Below are 25,080 nucleotides of genomic sequence, written 5' to 3' on the forward strand. Positions count from 1 at the left end.
GGCCAGTAGGGCCAGGGCAGGGTAGAAAAGGGAAGGAAAGGAGATGTACAAGGACAGAAAAACAGGCAGGGGCAGGTCATGAAGAATCTATGTGCTGTAAAAAGCATAATTCGATCCTGAACAACCACTTCTGGCCAGGCACAGCGGCCCACACCTGTAATCTCAACACTCTGGGAGGCTAAGGAAGGAGGATCACTTGCATTCAGTAGTTTGAAACCAGCCTGAGCAACACAGCAAGATTCCACCTCTATAAAAAATAAAAAATTAGCCAGGCATGGTGGTGCATGCCTGTAGTCCCAGCTATTGGGAGGCTGAGGTGGGAGGTCACTTGAGCCCAGGAGGTGGAGGCTGTGGTGAGCCATGATCGCACTACTGCACTCAGTCTGGGCGACAGAGTGAGACCCTGCCTCAAAACAAAACAAAACAAAATTTAAAACTAAACAACCACTTTGGCCTCTAAAATGATGACCTGGTGTTGTAAAATCTAGTACAGCTAGATAGAGCTGGACTTAGGTTAAGAACAGCCTCAGTGAGAGATGACTTTCAGTTCTTCAATACAGCCATCCCAACCATGGGTTTCCTCTTCCCTACAAACCCTGCAAAGGATTACTAGCCAGGCTAGAACCTCTACTTCTCCTTGCTCCTTGAGCCCATTCCAAATACTTCCACTGGGCTCATGCTGGTATACTGCTAGTATTATTTAATTTTAAAGGAGAAATTGAGGAGGCAGTGATTGGATATTAGAAACTGCATTATTAGATTTCATGTTATTGGTTTAAATTACTCACTGTCACTATTAAAGTAAAACAAGGAGGCCAGACCAAATGACTTCCCAGGCTTGTCCAGATGATGGCTAGTCCAGGTTCTAATGTTCGAGTCCTATGAAAGTTTCAGGCTAGGTTATTCTTCAGAAAAGACATGATGGTTCAATTGTTCTCACTGTCCTGACTTATTACTGCAGAAAGGGACTACAGAAGGGGCTTAGTAAATGTTTGCTGAGTGAATAATATATGGTTTTGCTTGGTATCTAAATTCCCACTATGTAGGTTTGAGGTATAATGGGGAAGACATCCTATAGATGCCTTGAATGGTTCTGTAGGAAGTAAGGTAAAGCTTACTTTAGTACAATCAATTATCACGAACATTAGCCAATCGCAATGCCTGTCTTTTGAAAATATCAGAGAGACAGGCAGAAATGAAATCAAGTTCAGCAGGGGGTCAGAGCTAAGAAGGACCAAGCGGCTGTCAGAAAATCAGGCATCAGTTTCTAGTCTGGGAGTTCTAAAGCAAGGATTTGGATTTTCTGAGAAAAATTGGCAGAAAAGATGACAAACAGACACTAGGAAATGAATATAGCACCAATAAAATCCAATCCATCTAACTGGATTCTGGCCACCCAGTGACTTCATTAAACTAATTCTGTGGTCACTTTGTTGGCCATTCAACCGCTCTTTGCCCCCGTCTTCTACCTACCAACTCGCACAAATCCCATTTTTTTCCCATCTAACTCGTCATTCTTTTTTCCAAAAAAGGTCAAACCTAGTCTTTTGGAACTATCTGTGTGCAAATAAAGTACTCTAATTTAGTAAAAATTATGGGAAAGATGTAATTTTAGTCTATAGTTTAAAAAATAAGTACATATACACATGCAGAGAGCAATCTTTAGTGAACTGGCAATGAATCATGTGAAGCAGGACAGGAACCATAGGTTTGACGTACCCTGCAGATGGAGATTGGGCCTACTAAGGTACAATGCAGTACATGCACACTGTTTACCCCGCACTCACACAGAGCTCATTAGCACATACAACAGGGTGCTCGGCTCCTCTGGGCTTACAGGTTAACTCAAAGTCAATAACTGCAGAGGTGAATCTCACATGTCGAGCAGATGTAAGCCTTTTTAGAAGTTATAAATATGACCAAATGGCTCTTACCTCTGTTAAAAATGTATTAGAAGGCCTTAAACTCACTCCAGAGTTCATTAATTTAGTAGTTAATCAGGAATAATGATCTGCCAGGAAAAAATGGAAAAAGCCATCCCTCTAACTAAAGCAACTGCCTCTTGTTCCTCTGGGACTGGGAAAGTCCACTGAAGCACATCATGGACTATTGCTCTTCTTGAGTTCATCTTTGGAACGTGTTCTGATGTTGGCTTTTGACTCTTCTCACATATTAAAAAAAAAGCAACATAATGGCTTAATGCAACTTCTCTTACTGATAGAATTAATTTATGCAAAAGACCCACACTTACAAAGTTTCTAACAATGTACACAGACTAAATCTCAGAAATAGTTCTTAAAATGGGGTAAGGATAGCCAGGCATGGTGGCATGTGCCTGTAGCCCCAGCTACTTGGGAGGCTGGGGTGGGAGGATCACTTGAGCCCAGGAGGTCAAGGCTACAGTGGGCTAAGACTGGGTCACTGCACTCCAGCCTGTGTGACAGAGCAAGACTGCCTCAAAAAACAATCAAACAGAAACAAAAAACTCATATTCTTGGACTAGAGGTTGTTGTTTAATATAAATAAATAAAATGTGGTAAGGCAATGATTTATAGTTTATGTCATGTGGGCAGAAGTTATGACATAAAGGGGAAAAAAGACCTGGAGATTTTTTTTGCAGCCACAGAACCTGATATCATGGCATGCATATTGAATCTGAACACAATTTGCTTCTGTGTTCCATCAAAATGGTACTCGTTTTATTCTATGCCTTCAAGAGATAACACTACCCTGAGTACAGCCTCATTGAGTCCTAGGGCTACCCTTCGGAGTGAGTCTGAGTGGAACCCACAGCACAGCCAACCCTACAGCAAATCCCAACTCTCTCCTCTCTTCTCCAGAGCTGGTCTAGAACCACATCAGGCCTGAGATCTGGTTCTAGTTTGTCCACCATTTGTGTGTAATGCTTTTTTTTTAAGTGTTAACATAAATAAGATTCTAGTTTTCAAAAAAGTCTATGTACAAAGGACCATCTCCCAACACACTATGCACTAGTAAGGCTGTCATCACAGACAGCATTCTTTTTTAGCAAAGTAGAACATGCATAAAGAACAGATGATGTCATCTGGAGACGCTGCTCCCACCGCCAATTACTCAGCTGATCTCTGTGGACAGAACCAGTTATTAAGATTCAAGAGAGCTTGCCCAGGTTTCTTATTCTACTCCCAAGTAGACAAGAGTGTTCATAAATGGTTACCTCCTTGCTGAGGGCAAAGGTCCAGTGGTGCTTGCTATAGAACAACTAAACTGACAGCAACATGCCCCCAGGATGCAATGAGAGGGTAGAGAGACCACATGATTATCAGAACAGAAGAAGAGGCAAGAGCAACATACAAAAATTTTATTTGATGGAGCAAGATATTGAGGTTGGGTGGTTAATGACAGTTACTGTCCTCCCTTGCAGGCTGTGTGGCAGAATGAAAAGAGCAGGATTCTCTCCCCAGCCTCACCTGCAATTAGGCTCGATGACCTTGAGCAGTTTCCTCATGTGTAAAATAGGGATAATGATACCTACCTGCCTGGGGTGCTATGAAGATGAAAAGGACAACTTGTATAAGGTGCCTAATCTAATGCCTAACACACAAGGGGCATTCAACAAATGTTAGCCTTCCATTCCACACCCTTTCCTTCTCCCACTCCCTCCCAACTGCTGCAACTCACATGTTCTCTTCTTCCATCTGGTCAAAATAACTTGGAAAACTTCACCTTGGTATACCCAAACACCACTGACCTCCACAGAGCCGCCCACGTCAGTTCTCATGGTAACAGACCCAGAGGCTGAGTCAGCCTCAACAGCTTCCGTTCTCCCCATCAAAAGGACAAGTTTTCTCTGGAGGTTGTACAACTTTGATGAAAAAACTGTCACGGGAACAGGCAGTACAGAGAGAACATTTCACATGCTGTCTCAGGCATCAGAAAGTTGCTGTATCACAGCCTTCAACATTGCAGGGGATGCTGCAGAGATTTCACAAAGGCTTTTGAGCCAAATGTGGCTTCTCATTAAAGCTATATTGGATACTGGACATGAGCCTTCTTCTAATGAAACTGAGCATCAACACTAATTAGAAAACCATGGCCAGGTGTGGGTCCAACTCCTAACACACCAACTAGTCCCCAGGGGAAGAAGGAAAGCAGGACACCACATAACGGTCATGTGGGGAGCTGGGGGTGAGGTGCAGAGAAAGGAAGAGCTGAAATAAGGTAAACTGGACAGAGTGGGTCATCCAAAATGCCTCTTCTTTCCTTTCCACTTCAGCTGGGCTTTTATATAACTTTGATGTTATGAACTCAAGAGTATGTCACAGGTGTGTTCCTGTTTTCCCTCTTGTTTAGATGAAACCACCAGGCAGAAATGGGTATAAATAGAATAGAAACAGTAAATATTGGAAATGGGGTAAAAATAGGGTTTTATAGCCAAAATGAGTATTTAAAACTATTTGTATTTTATTTTCTCTTTAAGTTTTGTATTTATTTGTATTTCCAGGCAGTTGTCAAGAATCAACACACTGAACTGAGTACATCACATTCTCAAAGAACAGGTTATTTGTTAATATTTATATTGGACTTCACCGTGTTCAAAGCACTATCTCCCATGTAGGCAATTAGATCCTAATGATATCCCTGTAAGGTAGGACAAGTATTAGTATCCCCACTTTTATTTACCAGATGAGGAAAGTGAGGCTAAAGGAAATCAAGTGATTTTCCCCAAGGTCTGACAGCTAGTGAGAGAGTTAGGACACAGAGCCAGGTCTTCCCACACCAGGCTGCCCCTCACCAATTTCCCTGATCACACAGCATGGCAGTTCTTACCTTCCAGCTCTTCTTTTTCATAGTGAATGTTGAGAATTGTACTGGTCCCACCCTGATCCACCACAGCTTCTTCATCTGGTCTCTGTTTAAACACAAATAAGTAGTCACAGTAATACACATACCTCGTTCAAATATACAAATCTTGTGTATGCCAGATTCTTTTGAGATACTTACGGGGGAAACACAATTGTTTACCTGTATTTTTACATGTGAACTTCACAATACCTTTTAGATGCAAATATGGTAGCCATTCTCTTTCTCATTTTATAAATGAGCAGACTGACACTCAGAGAACATTAAGTAATGATGGCCCAGGGTCACAAATGTCATAAAAGGCGGAGCTAGGACTGAGCCTAGGTCTTTTAAAAAAAAAAAAAAAAACAGAGAGAGAATGGGTCACCCAGGCTATATTGCAGTGATACAATCATAGCTCACTGCAGCCTTGAACTCCTGGGCTCAAACAATTCTCCTACCTCAGCCTCCAGAGCAGCTGGGATTACTAGGACGTGTCATGAGCCCAGGTCTTGTGGCTGTAAATCTCATGCCTTTTCCACCTCCCCACTCCATCTATACCTCTGTATAACATTTTGGCATTTTGCAAGTGCTGTGAAGCAAGTTGTCCCATTTGGTGTAGATTGGTCTCCTTGGCCTCTTTGCAGCATTTGGGCCTGTTTACCACACGCTGTCCTTGAAATTTTCCATCCTGCTCCTCTTATCAGGCCTCCTCTGTCTCATCCTTAGTCTTTTTCTTCCTCTAACCATAATTTCCAAGAAAGCGCTCTCTACTCTTTGTTTTCATCACTTGAGACTTACAATTTCAACTGCAGTCTGAAACTGTGGTTCAGTAATTGATAAGCCACTAGGATGCCACACCTCAAGAACCATGTGTCTAAAACCCAACTAACTTTCCTTCCAAAACTAACACCCTGTGCTCATTTGTTTATTCCTACCAATGGCACCATCATTTATTAGCCCACAGGTGAAATTTCAAAGTTACTTATTCATCCATTCCACATGTATGAGTGCCTACCATATGCCTTCAGGTAGCTAGTTCCCTTTTCTTATCAAGTCTTTCTTCCTTTGCAATTTCTCTAAAAAATTAATTTTCATCTCTCATCCACTCTTCCCTACATGCTCCAACCCTTTAAATCATATTAGGCATTTCTTTCTTTTTTTTTTTAGTTCTGGAACCACACCCACCTTCTTTACTTAGTGCTGCTGTCTCTTCCTGGAACTACCATTCTCTCCCTGCCACTCCCACCACCCGCCCCCACCTTTGATGATGATCAAACAGATCATCATCTCTTTGATCTCAGCCTCAACACACTTACTTGGAAGCCTTCCCTGATTACCCACCCCGACTTCCAAACTAAGCTAGGTCCACCATTTATATACCCTCATAGCACACTGCAATTCTCTTAGTAATAAAATGTCTTGGCCGGGCATGGTGGCTCACACCTGTAATCCCAACACTTCGGGAGGCCAAGGCAGGTGATCACCTGAGGTCAGGAGTTCAAGACTGGCCTGACCAACATGGTGAAACCCCATCTCTACTAAAAATAAAAAAATTATCTGGGTGTGGTGGTACGTGCCTGTAGTGCCAGCTACTCAGGAGGCTGAGGCAGGAGAATCACTTGAACCTGGGAGGCAGAGGTTGCAGTGAGCTGAGATCGCACCATTGTACTCCAGCATGGGCAACAGAGCGAGACTCTGTCTCAAAAAAAATAAAAAAAGTCTCCTCTGTTCCTTGAGGAAGGAACTATGTCCATCTTCCTCACCACTGTATCCTAGCACCCAGCACAGACTTTTCACATAACAGTGCTCTATAAATCTTTGTTAAAAGAACGAATACACAATTCTCAAAAGACAAACAAATAGTCAACAAATATATGAAAAAATGCTCAACATCACTAATCATCAGGGAAATGCAAATCGAAACCAAAATGAGGTATCATCTCACTCCAGTTAGGATGGCTATTATCAAAAAGACAAAATATAACAAATGCTGGCAAGGATATGAAGAAGAAAGAACCCTTATACACTGTTGGTGGGAATATAAACTAGTACAGCCACTGTGGAGAACAGTGGAGGTTCCTCAAAAAACTACAAACAGAACCACCATATAATCCAGTAATCTCACTACTGGGCATTTATCCAAAGGAAAGGAAATCACTATATTAAAGAGACATCTGCATCCCCATGTTTATCGCAGCACTATTCATAATAGCCAAGATATGGAATCATCCTAGGTGTCCAACAACAGATGAATGGATAAAGAAAATGTGGCATATATACACAGCAGAATACTATTCAGCCATAAAAAGTATGAAATCTTGTCATTTGTGGCAATATGGATGGAACTGAAGGACATTATGTTAAGTGAAATAAGCCAGGAACAGAAAGTTAAACACTGCATGTTCTCACTCATATGTGGAAGCTAAAAAATGTTGATCTCATAGAAGTAAGAAGTATAAGAGAGAATATTAGAGGCTGGGAAGGCAAGGGGGAGAAGTGTAGGGAGAGATTTGCTAAAGGATAAAAAATTACAACTATATAGGAAGAATAAGTTCTAGTGTTCTATACTATAGTAGGATGACTATAATATAGAGTTTCAAACAGCTAGAAGGAAGATATTGAGTAATCTCAACACAAAGAAATAATAAATGTTTTAAATGATAGATATGCTAATTACTCTGATCTGATCACTATACATTACATGTATTGAAACATCACTATGCACCCCAATGAATATGTACAATATTACTTAAATATTACTTGTCAATTTCAAAATAAAAATTAAACGCTTTAAAAGAATGAATATAATGGCACCTATCCTATCAATACCCTGAATCACAAGACCCTGAATTATTTCAAAAAAACTCTTAGCTGATTTCCCTGGCAATCTATTTCCCTTCTCAAACCTGCAACTCCAGCCAAGCTGACTGATCCCGAGAGCACTGTGCACATTCCCACCTTTATGTCTTTGCTCATATTGTCAGGTCATCTAGTCATCTAACATGCCATTTCCCCAAACTCTCCAGCACATTAAATCCCCACGTCTCCTGTATTAGTCCATTTGCATTGCTATAATGGAATACCTGAGACTGGGTAATTTATTAAGAAAATAGGTTTATCTTGGCTCACAGTTCTGCAGGCTGTACAGGAAGTGTGGTGCTAGCATCTGCTTCTGGTGAGAGAGTCAGGAAGCTCACAATCATGGCAGAAGGCAAAAGGGAAGCTGGTGTATAATATGGCAAGACGGGGGCAAGAGAGAAGGGAGGGCCCAGACTCTTTTAAACAACCAGATCTTGGGTGAACTCAGAGCAAGAACTCACTCATTACTGTGAGGATGGCACCAAGACATTCATGAGGCATCTGCCTCCATGACCCAAACATCTCCCACCAGACCCCATCTCCAACATTGGGGATTACATTTCAACATATTTGGTGGGGACAAATAGCCAAACGATATCACCTTCCTTCTAGATCCTGCTCAAGTTTCCAGCTTACTGTTCCAAAGTTACTATTTTGTAGTTATCATCTATGCTCCCAAGTAAGACAACTCTGAACATAAGGCAATCCATTTTCCCAATGGGAAGATTGAAATAAAGTTTTTGAGGCCAACTGGAATAAACATACTTTTAGGGAAGTAAATAAAATAGTCTAATATCTACTTAGGATTTTTATGTATTAAATTAGCTTTAAAGACATTTAAAATTATATATTATTACTACCATGGAAAAATCTCCAAAATATAATATTAAGTTTAAAAAGCAAGATGGAGAAAACTGTATAATTTGCTACCTTTTATCTAACAAAGGGTGTTGGAACATAAGTGTTTGCTTACATTTTAAAACAAATAGGATGACTGCAGTGGCTCACGCCTATAATCCCAGCACTTTGGGAGCCCAAGGCAGGTGGATCACTTGAGGTCAGGAGTTCGAGACCAGCCTGGCCAACATGGTGAAACCCCATCTCTACTAAAAATACAAAAATTAGCCGGGTGTGGTGGTGCACGCCTATAATCCCAGCTACTTGGGAGGCTGAGGCAGGAGAATCACTTGAACCTAGGAGGCAGAGATTGCAGTGAGCCAAGATTACGCCATTGCACTCCAGCCTGGATGACAGAGTGAGACTCCATCTCAAATAACTAACTAACTAAATAAATAAATAAATAAATAACAAATAAAAGAAGAAAAAGTCACAAAAGATTTTTTTAAATAGTTACCTAGAGAGGAGGGAGGGAATAAGATGGAAGAGACAAAGATAGAAGCTAGACTTTTCTGAATATGCCTTATTTTGTAAATAATTTACATAATGTAAAATTAAAAATTTTAAAGTAATTCCCCAAAATCAAAAACAAAATGAAAACAAAGGTCAAATTGATGGTATAAATTCCAAGAGAAATTATTCTAAGTAACATTAAAACATAGTAACCTGACTGAACATCCTCAGTGGCATATACTCTAAGGACAAAGAAGAATTTTAAAAGATCTGAAACTGTTTTTTGGTTATCCTATTGTTGGTTGTAGGGTTGGTGTTGGTATTCTGAGGCTTGTTGTGTGTTGTGAGATAAAACAAATGAGTAGCTATGTGAACTTATTCTGTCACTCCCAGTGCGGCTGAGGACTGGGATTCTCGGCAAGAGAGAAAGGAGATACAGTTTTAAGACAAAAGGTAAATAAGAGCCATGCAGTCCTAAATTGAATTGGAAGTATCAACAATAATATACAATGCGTTTTTATTTTTAATGTGTTTAAATTTACAAATTTATATTTTCTAGCTCTGCCCACTCAAAGGCTTAGAAAAAATGATCAATCAGTAGCAATGAGTATAATTAGTACCTACATTATAGTCTCTTAAAATACCATTTTGTAATAAAAGGAATCAGAGCTCCCTGGAGAAATGGCTGGTCATAGGTCCCAGCCAGGAAATGTACAAGGTAAGTCTTAAACATCTTATTATGTTAGATAGTAAGGAAGCACTCGAAGACAACTAGGATTGTGTCCAAAGGACTCAGGAGCCAATTTAAAGGGGTCTCTTGCCAAAAAATAGGACAATTTGAGCATCAGTAGGGTAATGCCTACAACAGATTGACCATGTCAATATGTTAAGATTGATGAGTTCACTTCACAAGTCACTTTTATTTTATTTGTTTATTTATTTATTTTTAAAATAGAGAGGTGGCGGAGTTGGGGCGGGTGGTCTCACTATGTTGCCCAGGCTGGTCTCGAACTCCTAAGCTCAAGTGATCCTCCCTCCTCAGCCTCCCAAAGTGCTAGGATTACAGGCGCGAGCCACCACGCCTGGCTTCACAAGGTCACTTTTAAAATTAACTAATTGGTCACATTTGGAGGATAACACTAATAAACCAACTCATTACTTTGAAAACTGGCAAATAATTTATCTGGGCTTTCCTAGATAAATTATACCATAGAGTGGTACCACAGAGTAGATGAGAAAAGCTTCTCATTATGGGAGAGACTAAATGAAAAGGGAATGATGGAACAAAATCATTTTGCAATCCCTAATGGATTGTACTGATTTTCAACAGCCACTAACATCACAAAGGAGAGACAATCAGACATTGTATGCCTCCTAATGGGAGACCATATCACCACCCATGAGGTAATCTTACCAAATAAATTGTCCCTGAATCTGATCAAGCCTCTAAATCCAAATACCAATTTACTGAAAGTACAATAAAACAGAGTTCCTTGAAAAACAACACCACGGGAATACAATCAGCAAAATCCAGATTCTGTCCCCTCAAAAGTTCTAGGAGGATAGGTACTGGGTCTTACATTCATCAATATCTACCCAGCATCCAGTACAATGTCCAGTACATGGTAAGTATCCCATACATTTCAATGAATGTTTATTAGTTTTATAAACTCTTTGATAATTGATCAGATGTTTTCTCATAAAACTATATAAATAAATAATTAGATATATGAATAATTATTCATGTTGGCTCCCCTACTGGTTTTTAATATCCAGAGGATAGGAATCAATTAATTATAATACTTGGTACTGTCTTCAGACACCTGACACCGCAGAGAACACAGTGGGAATCTAGAGGAACAGAGGGAGGGAGGGTAGGAGAGATGATTGATTTCTTTAAAATTGTAACTGCAAAATATAAAGAGCAAGGTCAATCATCTGAAAAATTCAGGTTGAAAAACTTTCTTGCTGTTTGTTAGTTTCCTTAATTTAGATTGGTTAACCACAGCCTAAATTCACTGAATAATTGTTCATCCATTTTCTTTGTCTTGCCAAAGAAAACAGAGCCACTGTCAATAACCATTAGCAAAAGCATTTGAAAGGTCAGGCTTGAATGTGAATGTGTGGACTTTGTTTGAATCCTGATTCAAATAAAACAAGTATTTTTTTAAAAACTACAAGGTACTCACATAAATGTAAACAACTAAATGAAAATTTGATTATATTAGGAAACTATTTTTTCAGTATAATAATCTCGTGTGTTTTGGCAGTTATGTCGTTGTTTTAAAAGAGTCTTTAATCTTTAGGGCTACACACTGAAATTTTTACTCATGAAATAATATGTCTGAGATTTGGAGAATAGATGAACATAGATGAAACAAGATTGTGTGGCCAGGCTCTGCAACTCATGCCTATAACCCCAGAGCTTTGGAAGGCTGAGGTGGGAGGATCGTTTGAGGCTGGGAGTTCGAGACCAGCCTGGGCAACATAGTGAAACCTCGTCCCTACAACAAATTCAAAAATTAGCTGGGTGTGGTGGTATGGGCTTGTAGTCCCAGCTACTCTGGAGGCTCAGGTGGAAGAATTGCTCGAGCCCAGGAGTTGGAGGCTCTAATGAGCCGTGTTTGTACACTGAACTCCAGCATGGCCAACGGAGAAAGACCCTGTCTCAAAAAAAAAAAAAAAAAAAAAAAAAAAAAACAGATGGCGTGTTCATTGTTGACGCCAAGTCATGGGTACATGATGATTCACTATGCAAAATCTCTCTACTTTGCTATATGCTTGAAATGTTCCATAAATTTCAGGCACATACAAAGTTTGTTTGAAATCATTAAAAATGAAAAGAAAGGAACATCAGGTCTCTTTGGCCTGTGTTTGCTGCAGATTCCTCACCAATTGGCTATTATTTCCTCTGATAGTATCATTTATTTATGGCAAAAAAGATCTCTCAATTGTGGTCCATGGATTTCTAGGGTGCTTGTAAATGGGCTTCAGAGGATCTGTGGGAATATGTGTGAATGTGCACTTTTCTTGGGAGAGGGTCCATAACTTTCATCAGATTCTCTCACAGGGGCTTGTGACTCAGAAAAGATTAGAATCCTGAGAAACACATTATATAAGCTTAAGAAAAAGGAAAGGAAGGAAGGAAGAAAGGAAGGAAAAAGCCCTATTTCTGAGTATCCTCTTTTCTGAACTTCCTCTTAGTTCACTGATAATGACCCACTACGTAAATGTGAATTGACTTGAGTGCCTACCTCAAGGACTAGATAGATAAAAAGAACTAAGAGGGTTAAATACACATTAAAATGCTGAAATTGCAAGGCAAGCCTTGAGAAAGAAAGCATTGTTATGAGCCTTGAAAAATGAATGAATTATAACTGAGTAGCAGACCAGATTCTCACTTAACAGTAAATGGAAATTAAAAGGCACGGGCAGAGCTCAGTCTTACATAATGGCCCCAGCTCCTGGAAGCAGCCACAGAGGCTACAGGGAACAGGGAAGGTGGGGAGCAGAGCCCACCTCAAGCTCTCTCTCTTAACACACTTCCCCCGAGGCTCCTCTCTGGACCTGCGTGGTGGTGGACCTGCCCAAATGAATCCCACCTCCTTTCCTGCAGTAGGTCTCAGACTTTTTACCTCAAAGAACCCTTGCATCTTTTTCAGTGTTTTCAGAGAGTACATACATTAACATTCTACTTCACTCCCACCACTATCCCTGCCAAGACCCCCCCAAAAAAGTCAAGTGTTTATTGAGTTCTAATACATTCAACCATTTAAAAATCAATAAATGTAGAGATGATTTCCAGAGTTTTTTTGTTTGTTTGTTTGTTTTGAGACAGAGTCTCGCTCTGTCATCAGGCTGGAGTGCAGAGGTGCCATCTCAGCTCATCGCAACCTCCGTCTCCTGGGTTCAAACAATTATCCTGCTTCAGCCTGCCGAGTAGCTGGGACTACAAGCACGCACCACCACGCCCAGCTAATTTTTGTATTTTTAGTAGAGACTGGGTTTCGCCATGTTCGCTAGGATGGTCTCTATCTCCTGACCTCGTGATCCACCCACCTCAGCCTCCCAAGGTGCTGGGATTACAGGTGTGAGCCACTACACCCAGCCATTTCCAGGGTTTCTTTTTTTTTTTTTTTTTTTTTTTTGAGGCGGAGTCTCGCTCTGTCGCCCAGGCTGGAGTGCAGTGGCGCCATCTTGGCTCACTACAAGCTCTGCCTCCCAGGTTCATGCCATTCTCCTGCCTCAGCCTCCCGAGTAGGTGGGACTACAGGCGCCTGCCACCACGCCCGGCTAATTTTTTTTTGTATTTTTAGTAGAGATGGGGTTTCACCTTGTTAGCCAGGATGGTCTCGATCTCCTGACCTTGTGATCCTCCCACCTCGGCCTCCCAAAGTGCTGGGATTACAGGCGTGAGCCACCGCGCCTGGCCCATTTCCAAGGTTTCTAATCAGCAAACCAAGGTAATACACTTATATACCTCACATTGTGTTTTACATATGTTGCCTCACTTAATCCTCAAAACAGTTCTAAATTGAGGCTAAGATCTCACAAAAGCTAAGTGAGATAAGAACTCTAATCAAGTCTGTGTTCCTTACTAACATTAGTAAGTCAGTATGCTAAGATTGCCAAAAGCAAAGAACCTCACCATTTAGTCAGATGGACTAATCATGGATTAATGCCCACAGTAAGAATAGCTTAAGATCCACATTATTACCTTCTTAAATCCTTGGCGCTCCAGAACCCTGCACCCCAAACTGCCCTTTACTGACCAGACCTCCAATAGTTCTTCATCTCCTTATTCACTTCCATCTTCCTCTTCATCCAGCAGAGCCTCAGAATGCTGGCCCTTTGGGGAGTCCATCACCAAATCTGACCCACGGGTCCCCAACTCTCCAATGCCCTCAAATACTTTCTTACTGAATGAAAACACCCTATAGCCACAAAAAAAAAAAAAATTCCACAAGGACTTATGCAGCTGTTCCAGACTTCCTCTTCTCAGTGGCCATGAGCTCCTGAATACCCATGAGCTTCCCATTCTAACCCTTCAGCAGCCTGCTAGGGGCCTAAAATTCCAAAATGGCTCTGGCTTCTCAGTGATTCTTTTGCTGAACCCCACTTGGAGTCACTCCTGTTCGGTATAGGTTACTAGGTAGTACACTGTGATAGATTAATAGTCCTCTAAAGAGATGCACATCCTAATCCCTAGAGTTTGTGAATATGTTCCCTTATAATGGCAAAGAGGAATTAAGGTTGGAGACGGAGGTAAGGTTGCTAATCAGCTGATCTTACAATAAGGAGATCATCCTAAATTATGAAAACCATTATGTAATCTCAGTGTAATAACAAGGATCCTTAACGTGAAAGAGAGAGACAGAAGACTAGAGTCAGAGAAAAATGTGATGACAAAAGCAGGTTCTGAGAGATGCTATGTTTCTGGCTTTGGAGATGGAGGAAGGGAACTATGAGCCAAGGAATGCAGGCAGTCTCTAGAAGACGGAAAAGGCGAGGAAACAGATCCTCTCCCAGAACCTCCAGAAAGAAACAGTCCCACCAACACTTTGATTTTAGTCCAGTGAGACCTGTATCAGATTTCTGAACTATAGAACTGTAGGATAAATTTGTGTTTTTTAAGCCATCAAATATGTGGTAGTTTGTTATGGCAGAAATTGAAAACCAATACATATATTATGACTTCCTGACTACCAAGACCAGGACCAGTAAACTTGTTACTACCTATGGGAAACAACCAACCTCTCCATTATCTAAGATCTGTTGCTGTTACCTGGCAGCAGATTTAGAATAGACACAATTGCTTTTCTGTGTCCTGATTACTACCATGACCCTGTCTACCCTGCCAAGGCAAACCATGAGCTAAGACGATTATCTATAGATTTTGAAGGAAGTAAATTTGCAGTCTGAATTGTCCCCAGTTCTCTGCTCAAGTCTCTGCTTGACAAGTCTGCCCACATCTCTCCTACTGAAGCTCCCTAGCAGATCTGGGAAAACCAGATAAAAAGAATGCCCACAGGTTCCCCAATTCTCTCATATGGAAAGAATACCTAGTATGTGTGAGGAGAGGGTGGAGGGGTATGTGCAATGTAGTGAGAGGAGAAACTGCTATCTACAGTTGATACTTTTGTTCAATAATATGAGCAAATATTTACTGACTGCTTACCATAAACTGGCTATGACCCTCAGAAAAGTTGATGCACTCCCTGTAGAGCCATTCATTCATTCGCTCAGCAAATATTTACTGAGCTCCAACATGTGCCACAGTCACTAGGCACTAGAATCCAGGTCTCCTTCAGAACTCTTGTCTTAGAGCTTTTTCAGGTCCATCATAAGACATGGGGTGTAACTCTACTCCTATCAGCCATGTTTCTCAATTATCACCCACTTACCAGGGTTTATTATTGTGAAGATTTCTGCAAAATTTTCCATTCTGAGCAGGCCTGATCCACATAAAAGCCTTGGTAATTGCCCAAATTCACTTGCTTCCCCATCCACCATTTTCACCCTCCCTGAACTTTCCTTCAGTCCCCAGCACCACTTGGCTCAAATGCTGAGAGTTCCAATCTCACCAGTTTTCTCTTTCAACACTTCCTTCTGCTTGTTCTGAAAGTGCTTATCAGGAGAACTGTGAAGATACCAGGTGTCCCCAGTTCCAATCCAAAGTAGGGGCTTTCCTTAAAGCTTTCTGACTTCCTTCCTCTATTACTACCCCCTATGAAAAGTTCATTGACTCTTAAAATTTCAATAACCGGCTGGGCGTGGTGGCCATGCCTATAATCCCAGCACTTCAGGAGGCCGAGGGATGAGGATCGCTTGACACCAGGGATTCAAGACCAGCCCAGGCAACATAGTGAGACTCTGTCTCTATAAAAATTAAAATAAAAAAAAATAGCTGGACATAGTGGTTCATGTCTGTAGTTCCAGCTACTAGGGAGGCTGAAGTGGAAGGATCACTTGAGCCCAGGAGGTCGACGCTGCAGTGAGCTGAGATCACACCACTGCACTCCAGCCTGGGCAACAGAGTGAGACCCTGTCTCAAAAATAAATAAAAATTCCATAAACACCTTCAGAGATCTCATCAAAATGATGACTAATGTAGGTCTTCATTAACTCATCCTGAATTATACCAATGGCCTCCTAGCTGGCCTCCCTCATTGCAGTCTCTTCCCATCCTGTCTTCCCAAACACTTAGTGAGTGCTTATTCAGAGCCAGGTACTGTTATAGGCAACAAAGACACAGCCACAGTAATGCACAGTGATTAAGGGCACATCCTTTGCAGAGATGCAGCCCTGGGTCTGGCAGGGCCACAAGCAACCCTGGCACTTAGAATTACTTAACCTCTCTATGCCTGGCAGAGTAGCTCATGCCTGTAATCCCAGCACTTTGGGAGGCCGAGGCAGGTGGATCACCTGAAGTCAGGAGTTTGAGACCAGCCTGGCCAACATGGTGAAACCCCATCTCTACTAAAAATACAAAAAAATTAGCTAGGGGTGGTGGCAGGCGCCTGTAATCCCAGCTACTCGGGATGCTGAGGCAGGAGAATCACTTGAACCTGGGAGGTGGAGGTTGCAGTGAGCCGAGATCATGCCATTGCACTCCAGCCTGGGCAACAAGAGTGAAACTCCATCTCAAAAAATAAAAAAATAAAAATAAAAATAAAAGAATTACTTAACCTCTTTATTATCTTTGTTTTCTCATTTGGAAAACAATAATACAGTTCCATAATTCTCAGGGTTATAGAGAGCATTAAGTGAGATAATGCATGAAAAACACTTAGCATAGTGCCTGGCACATGGCAAGCATTCAATAAAAGTTAACAGTAACAGCAAATGGAGCTGTCAGGTGAGCAGCAGAGATGAATATGTATATTCCACAAGTCAGGGTTCACGGAAGATAGCACTTGGTAGGTGTTGTGAGCAGGGGAGAGTGAGTGACGAATATAATAGAATGATATGGAGCCAGATCTTGAAGGTTAAAATGGAATATTCTTGGCGGAGAGGAGGGGAAAGATTTTCCAGCTTCAACGCCTGAGCAAAGGCACAACATAGAGGGAAGAGATGTTGTGTAATGAAGTAATGGCCATCTGTCACTCTGTGCCAATCCTGACTAGACCTTGAGCTCCTTAAGGGGAGGCATCTGGCTTTGGATATGGGAGAGCTGCTCATTCACTTATGCAATTGAGCACCAATTTTATACCAGGCACTGTGCTAGATGAGAAGATTTTCTGCTTGTCCCCTGCCCTCAAGAAGCTTCTAACTGAGATGATAATAAACAAGAAGCCAAAAGAAGAATATTTCAGGTAAGTCATATGTTATAAGAAAATAAAACAGGACCATCTTAAAGAGAGTGACTGGGATGAAGGTTCAGAGAAAGCCACTCTAAGGAAGTGACATTCTAGTTGAATCATGAGAAGGCCTGGGTAAAACAGCATCCTGGGCAGAGGGAATGACAGGCACAAGACCCACCTGAGGTATGCAAGACTCACTGTATTGAAGAAACAGAAAGCCAGAGGAGGTGCAAGAAAGAGAGTGGAGGAGAGGCAGTCCTGGGAGGGTGGACAAGAGCCTGATTGCATTCAGGCTTGGTAGGCCATGATAAAGAGTTTGGATTTTATTCTAAAAGGCACCAGGAAGCCACTGAAGGGTTTCAAGATAAGACGTGACATGATCTGATTTGTGTTTTTAAAAGCTCCCTGTGGCTGCCATGTGGAGAGTAGTCTTACAGAAGGGCAAGAAAGAAAGCAGAGGGAACTGTTAGAAGGCTAGGACAGTAGCTCACACCTTCCAAAACAGCACAGCCTTATGATATTTAGAGGTGATGTCTGGAACCTCTCTGTTTACATCAAGTTACACAATCTGCTCACTTTACAAGGCCCATCTCCACACAGCCTAGTTAGCACATAGAAGGTTTAATTGGTCATTGCCAGTCAGTTGACTGTCTCTCCCCCAAGTCATCCCCATTTCCTTTCCTCCTTCTACCCTCATTCTCTTTTCCTCCCTATCTCTCAAATTTCCATTTGCCTATTACCTGACTCCAGCCTTCATGAGGTCCTACTGTTCCCATTGTATTCCTTTTCTTCTCCTCACCCTACCACCCAAGAAAGTTTCACAAACTAGATATAAAGGAGATATTTTCTATCCTACTCCAGAAGTACTCAAGAATTACTAATTTCACAGAACACTAACAGAAACCTAAGGGTCATGATGCCCTCAATAATACAACCTGTAAACATTCTGCATGTTAAGGACACTGTATCCTCACATTCATTCCAACCTATTCTCCCCACTGCAGCCAAAGAAATCTTTCAGTAGGAAAATCTGGGCCGGGCACGGTGGCTCACGTCTGTAATCCCAGCACTTTGGGAGGCCGAGGCGGGCAGATCACGAGGTCAGGAGATCAAGACCATCCTAGCTAACACGGTGAAACCCCGTCTCTACTAAAAATACAAAAAATTAGCCAGGCGTGGTGGCAGGCGCCTGTAGTCCCAGCTACTCCGGAGACCGAGGCAGGAGAATGGCGTGAACCTGGGAGGCGGAGCTTGTAGTGAGTGGAGATCGCACCACTGCACTCCAGCCTGGGCGACAGAGCAAGACTCCATCTCAAAAAAAAAAAAAAAAAAAAGAAAGAAAAAAAAAGAAAATCTGTTCATGATCTCATTTGCTCTCTCATGCCCTCTCTCTCTCTCCCGGTTAGGAGAGACCCCCTCTCTCCCCTTTCCCCTCTACTTAAACCCCTTCAGTGGCTTCCCCTTGTTCCTCAGATAAATGTCAACTTCCTCAGCATGGGCTCCAAATGGCCCTGTGTGTTATAACCCCAGAACACATCTCATATACCATTCCCCTCATCGCTCCTTGTTGCTGCACCACACTGGCCTTATTTCAGGTCTCTAACCAGGTGTGTCCCCCTCTGCCACAGGTCTTTTGTGTAGCTGTTCTCTTTGCCTCTCAGGCCCTGTGATCCCCCTCTTCCCTCAGTTAACATTTATTCATCCTTTAGCTCTTTGCCCAGATTTTCTTCCTTAGCAAAATCTTCTCTGAGACCATGTCTGGAACCACTGTTATACACGCTTACGGCACTGCCTATCTTTCTTCAAAGCATTTATCACAGTTTATGATATTTATTTGTGTGATATTTGATTAAAAATAGTACTTCTCCCCTCCCCCACTAAATGATACGCTCCAGGAGGGCAAGAACATTGCCTATTTTTTCTTACCATTGTATCCCAAACAGAGATTGAATACATTTAATAGGCTTTAAGGGGGTTAGATATGCATTTTCCAAAATCTTAGATATTGTTCTTTTCAGACAGAGCAAGGAAAGAAGGATGTATCTTCTATTAATAGTAGCAAACTATTAACCAGGAAGAAGAGGAGAGAGTCAGTGTCTGATATTCATTTTGTTGCAAACTCAGGATATTTTCCCTGCCTCCTCCGGGAAACCATCCCTGAGGTCAACATGGCACTTGTTTCCAAGACGTGTCATCCTCCCTGAGATGGCCCATTACCCTCTTCAGAGCCCTGTACTTCAGACTTGCCTCCTCTTCCAGCCCTCTTTCCAAGGCAGAAACCACACCATCTGATTGCACAGGAAACGGGGAGTGAGAATTCAGTGGGCTGCCACTCATTCACTAAGTGTCACACAATAAACATTACTCCACAAAGCCCTTTCACAAACAGCACTTCGTCTGATCCTCAAAACAACCCTGTGAAGCAAACAAAAAAGACATAACTATTCCCATTTTAATAGCTGGGGAAACTGAGGTTCAAAGAGGCAAGTGACTTACTCAAGGTCACAAAGTTTGTGTGAGGCAGAGGTAGGATTTCAAACTACAGACTCTAACACTTAGTCCAATGCTTTTCCTTACATTAGCCGCCCCAACAGTTCTAATACCAGTTACTTAACCTTGGTTTTTTAATTCCCTTAAATAAGCACCTGTTCCTGACCCCTCCACACATCCTCAGCCCAGTTTGCAGTCCCTACCCAGAAGTTTTCAGGTGTCTGTTCAATGGGGCAGAGGGAGTCACAAACCGGGTCACCCTATCAGGGATTGGTCCCAGCCTCCAGAGTCTTTTCTGGCTTTTCCTCTGAACCACTGAGGAACCAGGAACCCCCAGAAATAAAAACACAAAGAGAAGACGTGCCCCACCAGAGCAAGGTCCCTGCTACCCTTTCTGCCCACGTTCTGGCAGGACAACGCGAGGCCAGACGCCGGCCCCTTCCAACAGAAAGACGCGAGGAGGACAAGAGGTCGCCGCCCGCCGGCTGTCAGGGCTCCTGGGCGGGCGGCGCAAGGGATGCGGCAGAGATGGGCCAGATCCCAGGTTTGGCCCAAGGTCACTCTCTCGCAGCCCTGGCCTGGTCCCCAACCGCCCGGAGCGCCCCCTGGTGTCCCGGGCTGGCCTCCCCTCGCCCTCAGGGAGCGGCCTGGGAAGCCTGGGCTCGGGGGCAGAAGGAAGGAGGGTGGGCAGAGGATGAGGAGGCTGCGCCCCGGGGAGGAGCGGGAGGCGCGGGAGGCGGGGCCCTACCTGATAGCTGAGGACGCCGTCCGGCTCGTTACTCCCGGCGGCCGGCATGGCGGAGCCGAACTAGGTCTCCCCCACGGGCTCCAAGCCAAGCATCAGCAGCCCGCGCCCTCTGGTCGGATCTGAGCAGATCACTCGAACGGCGACCCCTACCCCGGAGCCAACGGTCAACCATCAACCGCCGCCGCCTCCATAGCCACCGGCCCGCGAGGCATCCGCCGCAACCAATCAGCGAGAGGCCTGCGCAGCCAATCAGGGCGCGGAGCACGGGAGGACGCTGTCCGGCGGTACCCTGGGCTACCGCGGGGAGGGGGAGGAGCCGGGGAGCCAACCGCTCCCGGGCCCGGTTGCCTTGGAAACCGCCTCCCTCCCTTCAGGGGCCTCTGGGCGTGAAGGTCCTTCCAACTGCTTGCTAGAAAATCTCTGCTTCTATTTGCAGCTGCACCTGACCCTTGAAAACTGGGAAAGTGTCGGTTTTGCCTATTCTGATTTCATTCCTTGGGAGATGATGTTTAAATTCCGGGGAAACATCCTTCGCGATTGCAGGAGGAGGTAATTGCGGATGAGGGGAGAGGGCCTTCTAAAATTAATTGTTTTTCCTTGAGCTAATGGCCAGATTAAAGAGCATTAAATTGAAGAAGGCAGGCAGTGTCAGGCCCCCTCACAGTCTCACTATGACTTAGGTCTTCTTCTTGAGTCTCAAGTCAGAAGCAAAACACACGGACAGGGTTGAGCTAAGGATGACTGTTGAAGCAATTCCACAAAAAGGCTTCGAACTTTTCCAGGAAATGATCTAAGGCAAATTATTATTTAGCAACAGAACTACTGACCTAACACAAGGTTAGAATATCATGAATAATGCATTAAATTTGATTTGGATTTATAAGAAAAGAGAGGCTGGCTAAAATCGAAGCAACCCTCTCTCCTCAAGAAAAAGAAAGGTATCTTTTGGGTTTTTTTTGGTTTTTTTTTTTTTTTTTGGAGACGAAGTTTCACTCTTGTTGCCCAGGCTGGAGTGCAATGGCGTGTTCTTGGATCACTGCAACCTCCGCCTATCCAGTTCAAGCGATTCTCCTGCCTCAGCCTCCTGAGTAGCTGGGATTACAGGTCCCCACCACCACGCCCAGCTGATTTTTTTGTATTTGTAGTAGAGACGGGGTTTCACCATGCTGGCCAGGCTGGTCTGGAACTCCTGACCTCAGGTGATCTGCCCGCCTCAGCCTCCCAAGGTGCTGGGATTACAGGCGTGAGCCATGGCACCCGGCCATGGGGCCTTTTGTTTTATATGCACTATCATACCAGACTTCAGGTAGGTCCAAATTGGGGTCAGGGGAAGAATTGTTGCAAATAATTCTCAGCCCCTAAAGAAGCTACAGTTGGGGAAGGTAGTCTGATACATGTTAAAAGTTTCCACCCCTGCTTACCATCCTTTGTGTTGGTCCTGAAATTGGAAACAAGGTTGGGCTTCAGTATCCCTGAAGCAGAATTGTATTTCTGATGTCCTGTATAAGCCTCCTGTCTAGTCTCTGCGTTTTAGTGTTCATTGCCACACACTCCATCAATCTCTTTACTAATCCTGTCATCTTGAATCTGGAATTCACATCCTACCCTCATCCCCATTTTTGTCCATCAAAATCTTAACCATCCTTCAAAGTTAATCTCAAAAGCCACCCTCTTCCAAGAAGCCTTTCTTTATTCTACTGTCCCTGATACCCCTAACAGATGTCATCTCACCCTCCCCAGAATTCTCAAGGCACTTCATACCTTTCTTATAGCAGTTGTCATGCTGTGGTTATTTAAGTACTTTATATGTTGACTTTAGCTTACTAAAATATTATAAGTTCTTTGAAAGCAATGATTATTTTTCTTATGCCCTTCTGTATACTCAACAGAGCCTCAACCAATCCCAGGCACATAGAAAGTACTTAGTAAATATGAATGCTTTTAATTCAATCTAATAAAAAATGTATTGAACACCTACTAATGAACAGGCCCAAGTAACACTGTAGAGGCAGAGAAATCTAAAATATATATCTCCAAGGGAGCTTAACAGGCTTATCAGGGAAACAGGATATATGTTAATGAGTAATATTATATAAACCATGAAGATTGCAAAAATTCAGAAGAGAAAATGATCTTCAGGAAGGTTTCACAGAGGACATAGATTTGAGTTAAGTCTGAAAACATGGGTAAGATTTAGCTGACCCAAGGTAAGAAGAGCAAGCATCTCAAGTCTTAGGCAAAGACTTAAGAATAATAATGCACATGGCCCATTCAGGGTAGCCACAATTTGGGCCAAAGCAGAAAGTTATTGAGAAGAGCAGTGGGAGGTAATAGTTGTGATAGAGAAAGGCTGTGGGCTGGGCATGGTGGCTCACACTTGTAATCCCAGCACTTTGGGAGGCCAAGACAGATGGATCCCTTGAACCCAACAGTTCAAGACCAACTTGGGCCAACATGTAGAAATTCCATCTCTATTTTTAAAATACAAAAAAATTAGCCAGGCATGGTGGCATGCACCTGCAGTCCCAGCCCCTCAGGAAGCTGAAGTGGGAGGATCACCTGAGCCCAGGAGAGGCTTCAGTATACCACTCCACTCCAGCCGAGGTGACAGAGTGAGACCCTGTCTCAAAAAAATAAAAAATAAATAAAATAAAAGGCCATGATCAAATTGTGGAGATCTGGCTAATTCATTCAGACTTTATTTTTCTTATATGATAAAAAGCAGGATGCTGAAGGCTTTAGGGAAAACTTCCACACACCAGAACCTGGGTTTAGTGGTATAAATGCATTGTGTCATTTAATAGTCATAATGTCTCTACTCTTTTTCTATTTCACAGGTAAAAAACTGAGGCTCAGTGAAGTTAAGCAACTTACTCAAGGTCAGGCAGTCATGAAGCTGGGATTCCATCATTCATCTATTAATTCAAAACACTTTTGCTGAGAACCTATGTATCGTGCCCTATGTTAGGTGTTGGGAAAACAGCAATTAAGACAGTGTCCTTGGCCTCATAAGCCTTACAATCAAGTGGGAGAAAGTAAACAAGTCATCAAACAAGATAATCGCTAGTTATAATCACTACTGTTAAGTAAATAAAGGGTTATGTGATCAAGAGTAACTGGCATGGGATAGGGAGAGCTTCTCTGAGGAGGTGGGGAAAGATTCACCTGAGGAGACGAGTCAAGAACAAGCTCTCTGATTCTAGAGTTCTTGACCACTATGTTGTATTGGCCTATAAAAATTGTACCATCTCCAAAATCTGCCCTTAGGGGAGAATGGATTAGAGGGGGAAACCTGAGGCAGGGCGTCAGAAAGACTGACTCTAGCAACGTGGTAATTCAGGAGCCAAGGATGGTGGCCAAAGGAAAGATGTGCCCACATCCCCCACTCCCCTGGAAGGCAAGTCCCAGCCATGGCAGAAGTGGAGTAGGTAGGGTAGGGAAAGGAATTGAGAAGTAGTGGTGATTCCTGGGAGGACTGGTGGATCTGACTTCTCTCCAGTACAAATGTGGAAAAAGTCAGAGCCTCTGGCCCTTGACTCCAGGGTCAAGAGCCCCATCTTCTGGCCTATTGTGCAAATTACAAAAGGAAGTAGGCCACAGAGGCAGCAGCTAAGGCTGCTGCTATCTGGGGCACTGCAGAAGACAGGCTCTATCCTCCCAGGGATGATTTGGTCTCTCCTTCCCAGAAAAAGCTGGTTCGCTTGGCTCTAAGCACGAGGCTCCTAACATCTACTGCTCCTTACCCTGGTTGGAAAAGCTCAAACACATGGCTCTCAGCCTGGCTGGAAGACAAGTCCTAGTGGAGCTGGGGGTATTCAGCCAAGGACATCACCTCACACTGATTATTTTTCTAAAGAAATCAGAAAAAAACAGCAGAACAGAATTCAGAGCCTTCTTGAATCTTCAGTCAGCCCAGAAAGAGGCATAAAGTGGACAAGAAAATGGAAAATACATGTGTAGAGGCAGAGACAACACATGCACACACACACACACACACACACACATCATACCAATAGGGAGGCAGAGAGGCATGCTACATGGATAGCCTCACTTCATCCTTGCAACAACTCTGAGGTAGGCACTATCATCCCATTGTATAGATTAGAAAACTGAGGCTTGGAGAGGTAACTTCCCCAGGGCACACAGCCAGCACAGTTAATAGATGGAGACACTAGACTGTGAGCTCAGATGAAATGATTCCACAGTGCATGAGCTTCACCACCCTACTGTCTCCCATGGGGATGCCTGGGAATTTCATCCTTCTCTAACTTTCATAGGCTCCACTCTTTCTTTGTGGCTTCCTGACGTGGCCATCCTTCCAGATTTTGTTTTAGACCTATTCTTTCTCTTCTATAATACCAGTGGTTCTTAAACTTTGGGGAAAGCGGTGGGTCTTGAACTCCCTGGAGACATTATAAAATCTGTGGATTCTCTTTTTCAGATAAGTAAACAAAGCCCAAAATTTTGCATATAATTGTAAGGATGTGTTCATAGACTTCTCAAGGA

General features: G+C 43.0%; 1 protein-coding gene and 1 long non-coding RNA gene across 5 annotated transcripts in view; one reads left to right on the forward strand and one right to left on the reverse strand.

The window, feature by feature from the left end:
* SLC4A8 (solute carrier family 4 member 8) overlaps positions 1 to 20,801 on the reverse strand; it is an 88,561-nt gene extending 67,760 nt beyond the window's left edge. For all 4 annotated transcript variants that reach the window (XM_054663326.2, XM_001147055.7, XM_016923368.4 and 1 more), the window contains exons 1-2: positions 20,575 to 20,801; positions 4,810 to 4,891 (exon numbers count right to left, since the gene is read on the reverse strand). In XM_054663326.2, coding sequence (XP_054519301.2) covers positions 4,810 to 4,891; positions 20,575 to 20,622 — 130 coding nt within the window. In that variant the 5' untranslated portion in view covers positions 20,623 to 20,801. The remainder of the gene's footprint in view (positions 1 to 4,809; positions 4,892 to 20,574) is intronic.
* A 125-nt stretch (positions 20,802 to 20,926) lies between these two features.
* Positions 20,927 to 23,690, forward strand: LOC129136535 (uncharacterized). Its single transcript, XR_008538304.2, has 2 exons — positions 20,927 to 21,123; positions 23,412 to 23,690. It is a non-coding gene; the product is annotated as an uncharacterized LOC129136535 (long non-coding RNA).
* Positions 23,691 to 25,080: the final 1,390 nt, after the last annotated feature.

Source organism: Pan troglodytes, chromosome 10 (genome assembly GCF_028858775.2).
Source record: "Pan troglodytes isolate AG18354 chromosome 10, NHGRI_mPanTro3-v2.0_pri, whole genome shotgun sequence".
Classification (NCBI taxonomy): Eukaryota; Metazoa; Chordata; class Mammalia; order Primates; family Hominidae; genus Pan; species Pan troglodytes.